Below are 6332 nucleotides of genomic sequence, written 5' to 3'. Positions count from 1 at the left end.
ACTGGGGTTCCCTGTTATGCAAAAACCATACATCATTAAACCTAAGAGTCCCAATTAATGTGAGCAGTGATTTTGACACGTTTGATTCACTATTATTAGAATTGTCTCTAGGACTCAAAACACAGTTCCAATCACCTCCCATAATAGTATGGCTATTATCATACCGTAAGTAGTAGGGGAATTCCTTGTCAAAAAGCTCTTCCCGTTCCCTTGTATGATTATGACCTGAAGGAGCATAAATGTTAACAATGCGAATCTTACTACCATTCACCTCACCATGTACAGAACATATTCTAGAATCTCCACTTTTTTCAACTTGCTTAATTACAAAATCTAAAGTCTTCTTGATGAGAATACAGGTTCCACCTTCAAGACAAATGGCTGGATTGAAAATGATTATACCTGTATGACAAAAACTATATCTTTAATATCCTTAACATTGTGTTCTTGGACTAAAAGAATGTCTATTTTGTTGAAGGTGTTAAATGAGTGTAGCATCTCTTGTTTCATTCTATCATATCATTAATACCGTTAATATTAAAGGTGGATATCCTAATGAATGTTAGTTATTATGAGATTTTCTTTTACTCTTTTTTGTTGCATTTTTACGTTGCTTTCGCTTTTTGTTTACTTTCATGTTTTCTACAATGCTTGAATTACAGTCCGACTCATCGGTCACTGGTTTCATTATTAATATTACATTTTTGACCTGCCGGTATTTCATTTTCTATTGAGCAACAACTTTCTTGTTCATATCATTCTCACTAGGTGAAGCTTCAAGGATTACTGTCGGGTGAACAAACGTTCATCTCCTCGGATATTGTTCCGTAGGTTGCAACATGAGGTACTGCATCAGTCTCAGTAGTTCGTTGTACGATGAAGCGCATCTTGCATTCAATACGTCTGCCCCACCATTATGCTCTAAGTTCCCATTTATAGGGGCCAAACTGTTTTCTTCAGATACAGTTGGAGTAATGTCAATGTCATCACACAGGTCAATCAAATGGCAAGTCTCCATCACCGTTTCAGATTCCGTTTGCACGGCTGGTTGGGAGTTGGATGCTGGGTTACTTCCGACTTCGACAGGACGGTCAATTGTAGAAGTGCTTTGGGGCATCCCTTCACAAGTTCGAACGTTTACTGGGTCCTGGTGGCCTACTGGCATTTCATTTCCTTTTTTTTTTTTTTTTTTTTTTTGATTGTCAGATAAATGAGGGAAGTCTACTTCACTAATGATATTTAGTCTGTGCAATTCCAACTTCACATTCACTAGCAAAATGGCTGGTTTGCCCACAAAGTCTACAAGTTTTAGTCTGCCCTTTATAGTATATATAGATATAATCCTTGGCGCATTCAACATATAAGAAGGAAGGAATCTGTCGATTAATATCCATCGAAACTGTTCTGAGACCATTATCAATACCTTTGTATCTTCCCTGACTTCGAGTGTTCTTCTTCACATAACCCACTGGTCCGTATCTGGAAAGAATGTCATTCAGCATAAAGTCAGTCATTTCAAAAGGCACATTTCGCACTGTTACGTACGACCTGTAAGTTGACAAATCCTCAACTCGGATTTTTAGGTCGTCTCATACACTGATTTCTTTGCCACCGAAATCTTCACAAATGTTTTCATATTTCTCTCTTGAGCTTAATTTAACAATTAACCTAGTTTTCCCCAATTCTGCAATGCCCTCAATTTCATCGTCCTCTATACGTAAAGTATCATCAAGAATTAAGGGAATGTCGTCTTCATAAATTGCACCCACTAATTATCTAATACCTATGGTATTCATTCTTTTCAACCTTGGGGCATTCATTCTGGAGATACAGAAAACGGAAGAGTCACTGCGTCTGATTTTCGCTAGGCACAAATGACTGCGTCGTCGCCAACTTTACTACTCGCTATAGTTGGCCATAGAGACGGGTCTACGACAGTTCGCCGCCGCCAGTTCGCCGCGCGACAGTTCGCCGCGGACAGTTCGCCGCGTGCCAGTTCGCCGCAGAGCCAGTTCGCCGCGGCGACAGTTCGCCGCCAACCTTTTCGCCGTTGACCATTTCGCCGCCAATGTAAAAGCTGGCAAACATGCACAGGGTATATTAAATTAGGAATAGGATAATAGGAAAGTATAGCCTAGAGATTGATAATTTAGCACGTTAGTATTATTATCATTTTGTCAATGAAAAACCCCAATTTGCCTCAAAATGAAGAAGCTAATACAAAGCTTATGCAGTTTTTTACTCGACCGCATCTATTCAGAGATTAAAGGAGGCAAACTACCTCAAGTTGGGTTAGTGTGGTCAGACAGTTTGCCAAATGAGTAAAGTAATCCTCGCAGTTTTTTTCACTCGACCGTATATCAGAGATCAAAGGCAAAAATAGGCAAAAATAAAGAAAGATTGTTTTGAAACATTTAATCATGAAACTTCATTTGAACACTGTATAATATCTAAAACATGATTCATACCGTATGATACATTAGATTATATGTAATAACAAATGATACCTATATTGAAGAAACGTGTACAAAAACTGATTACTGATTCTGCACAGATACAAAACTGATACTCCACAGATCGTGCTGTCTCTTCAAAAGTTGTGTGCTAGTCCTCGTAGATAGTCCATGTTATCTCTATTACGATAATCATTCACGATAGTTTCGATTCTCTCATTTAAAGGTTCATATCGGGGGCGACGTCGGGGGGGAGGATTTCCAGCCAAGAGTCCTTCAATTTCAGTGTCTCTAAGTTTTGCGATCGAGTAAGTCCTTTAATGAATTTCCATATCGAAGGCCGAATTTCACCCAGTGTGACTTGAACAGAACGATGCCATGCCTCGACAACATTGTTGGTGCGGTCTTCACCATTTATGACACGGTCATGTACATTCCACAATTCAATTGGAAATGTAGGAGCACGTCTTAATCCACGGCGATTCGGACGTCCTATATAAGTGTCCTCAAAATAGTCCAACACTGGCTGGAAAACATCTGGAAGGTGTTGGCTAAGCTCCTCGAAAAACATCAGATACGTCATCAGACGGGACAAAGGCTAGAGCTGGGATGGTGCGGCACTGCAGCGCAAAATCAGCGTCGTTCTCGTACCGCTGTTTGAAGCCTTCGCGCTGTATTCGACGATGAACACTCTGGGCGAGGTGAAAAAAGCAACCCCTGTTTTCAGCGTGCGGGGAAAACAACGTTGGAGGCGCGAATGGCAGCCATCTCGAAATCTGTGATGATCGACTGAGGGGCAGCTTCACCATTGGTAAGATGATTCAGCTCCCGGAACAAAGTCTCGTAAGTTCCTTGCCGTTTGTTCGGTAGTAGGGCGTACACTAGAGGGTGTGTGCGGCCTAAGTACGATCCATGGATAGAATAGAGTTGGCTGAAAAGAGGGTGGCGTTATGTCAAAAGTTCATCCATTTGCCACTGACGACACTGACGAAGAACACGTAAATTCCGTTCTGTGGAAAATATCAACATTCGTTCATCACCAGCGGCAGCACCACTATCGAATAACAAAAAATCCTCAAAAAACACCAGGATGCTTTTTCATAGTGCGTTTGTACTCCAGAGGTATGGCGAGGTCGGCTAAACGAAAGCGGGTTTCGGAGGGGCGGCCAGGGTAGCAACTCTCTTCCTCTGTACCATCCGTTTCAAGTTGGGCATGTTCGGCAGAGCACCTTGTCCAGCTTGCGATAAATTTTCGGTGGCTGCGGCTATCACTTGCGGTTTGGTCTTGCGTTTTGAACGGCACGATTTCTCAAGTCCGTCAGGGCTGTCATCACTTCAACTTTGGCTGCGTCTCCGAGGTGTGTATGGGCACCAATACGCTTGGTTATTCTTCCTTGGTGGACATGAATACGCGCCTTGCAGGAAGAACGTTGATCACAACGCCAGAACTGCGTTTCGCCGTCTTTTGAAACCTTATCGAAAACGTATGTCGTGCCGTTGTCAACGAATTTCTCCTTTCCACGAACGGACAAAACAGGCGGCATTATGGCTTTGGAACGTTGAAGAATAGAGCACAGAGCAATGAAGACTTAAGTGACGTGACGACTCTTGGTTCGTGCGGTACTTATATACATACAATTTTCTATAACTCACCTTGTGGTAGTTTGCCTCGTTTGATCTCTGAGATACGGTCGAGAAACTGCGAGGAATATAATTAGGTACTTTACTCATTTGGCAAAGTGGTAGTTTGCCTCCTTTGATCTCTGAGATGCGGTCGAGTAAAAAAACTGTATAAGCTTCGTAAGCTTCTTCTTTGAGGCAAATTTGGCTTTTTCATTGAGAAAATGATAATAATACCTTGTGGTAGTTTGCCTCGTATGATCTCTGAGATACAGTCGAGAAACTGCGAGGAATATAATTAGGTACTTTACTCATTTGGCAAAGTGGTAGTTTGCCTCCTTTGATCTCTGAGATGCGGACGAGTAAAAAAACTGTATAAGCTTCGTAAGCTTCTTCTTTGAGGCAAATTTGGCATTTTCATTGAGAAAATGATAATAATACCAATAATGATAATAATAGTAACGTTATAAATTATCAATCTCTAGGCTATACTTTCCTATTATCCTATTCCTCATCTAATATACCCTGTGCATGTTTGCCATCTTTTATATTGGCGGCGAAATGGTTCGCGGTGAAAAGGTTGGCGGCGAACTGGCTCTGCGGCGAACTGGCACGCGGCGAACTGTCCGCGGCGAACTGTCGCGCGGCGAACTGTCGCGCGGCGAACTGGCGGCGGCGAACTGTACTCGACCCTGACGAAGGTATTCGCTTTCGTGGGTATTCGATTCCTGAGTGCCAGAAGCTCTTGCCTGCAGCTGAAGGGGGAGCTGAACCACTTCCTGAAGGTCTCTTTTGGCTCCTCTGCACTGGTGATATTCCATCCAAAGCCCAGGTTGATGCTCTGTCAAGGGAATGGGCCAACCGTGCTGATCTCCCACCTCATGTCGTGAATATGCTCAATAATTTCCCCTCCAGTCTTCATCCAATGGCCCAGTTTTCTGCTGCAGTCACTGCCTTGAGCTCTGAAAGTAAATTTTCAAAAGGCTATGGGGAAGGTGTTCATAAGAGCAAGTATTGGGAGCTGTGCTTTGATGACTCCATGGATTTGATTGCTAAACTACCCACAGTAGCTGCTACTATTTACCGTAATTTGTATCGAGATGGAACCAGCATCGGTGCAATTGATCCTGCGAAGGATTGGTCTGCAAACTTCACTGCTATGTTGGGATATGACGACCCACAGTTCACTGAACTTATGCGACTCTATCTTACTATTCATAGTGATCATGAAGGTGGCAATGTTTCTGCACATACAACCCATCTTGTTGGATCTGCCTTGTCTGACCCATACCTCTCATTTGCTGCTGGTATGAATGGGCTTGCTGGACCATTGCATGGTTTAGCCAACCAGGAGGTACTGCTTTGGTTAACCAAGTTACGTTCTGATATTGGTGATGATGTAACGGAAGACCAGCTGAAGGAGTTCATCTGGAAGACCTTGAAATCAGGCCAGGTTGTTCCAGGATATGGACATGCTGTTCTACGTAAAACAGATCCAAGGTACGCATGTCAGCGAGAGTTTGCTCTCAAGCACCTTCCAGATGACAAGATGTTCAAGCTGGTGGCAAAAGTCTACAACGTAGTGCCCCCAATTCTCACAGAATTGGGCAAGGTGAAGAACCCATGGCCAAATGTTGATGCCCACTCAGGTGTTTTACTGCAGCATTATGGCATGACTGAGATGAACTATTACACGGTGCTATTTGGCGTCTCTCGAGCTCTAGGCGTTCTCTCTTCTCTTGTCTGGGACCGTGCTCTTGGCCTTCCTATTGAGAGGCCCAAGTCCATGAGTACAGAAGGTTTAATGAAATTAGTTGGTGCTGCTGCCAAGGCTGGATAAGAAGTCTTCAATTTTTTTGTCAAGTTTTTTTTTGTTATATATATATATATATATATATATTATATAGTAAATATATATATATATATATATATATTCAAGCCCCATATATATATATATATATATATATATATATAATATATTATTTATATATACCTATATATATATATATATAATATATATATATATATATATAATATAAAATATATATATATATATATATATATATATACTATATATATATATATTTATTTATATTTAATAATATCTATATATATATAATACTGATAACAAATATAAAATATAAATTATTATATTATATATATATAGATTAATATATATATATATATATATATTATTTATATATCATATTATATATATTATATATATTATATTATATAAAATATATATATATATATATA

The 6332-nt window shown here is 40.6% G+C and overlaps 1 protein-coding gene across 1 annotated transcript; it reads left to right on the top strand.

Moving 5' to 3' along the window:
* Positions 1–4716: 4716 nt before the first annotated feature.
* Positions 4717–5939, top strand: LOC135223989 (probable citrate synthase 2, mitochondrial; the record flags this gene model as incomplete). The annotated part of the gene is made up of 1 exon (XM_064262911.1): positions 4717–5939. A coding segment is annotated over one exon (1197 nt), but the record flags the coding sequence as incomplete, so codon positions are not given.
* Positions 5940–6332: the final 393 nt, after the last annotated feature.

The sequence above is a fragment of the Macrobrachium nipponense genome, chromosome 10 (assembly GCF_015104395.2).
Source record: "Macrobrachium nipponense isolate FS-2020 chromosome 10, ASM1510439v2, whole genome shotgun sequence".
NCBI lineage: Eukaryota > Metazoa > Arthropoda > Malacostraca > Decapoda > Palaemonidae > Macrobrachium > Macrobrachium nipponense.
Note: the sequence above shows the minus strand (reverse complement) of the source record. Positions and strands in the feature narration are given on the sequence as shown.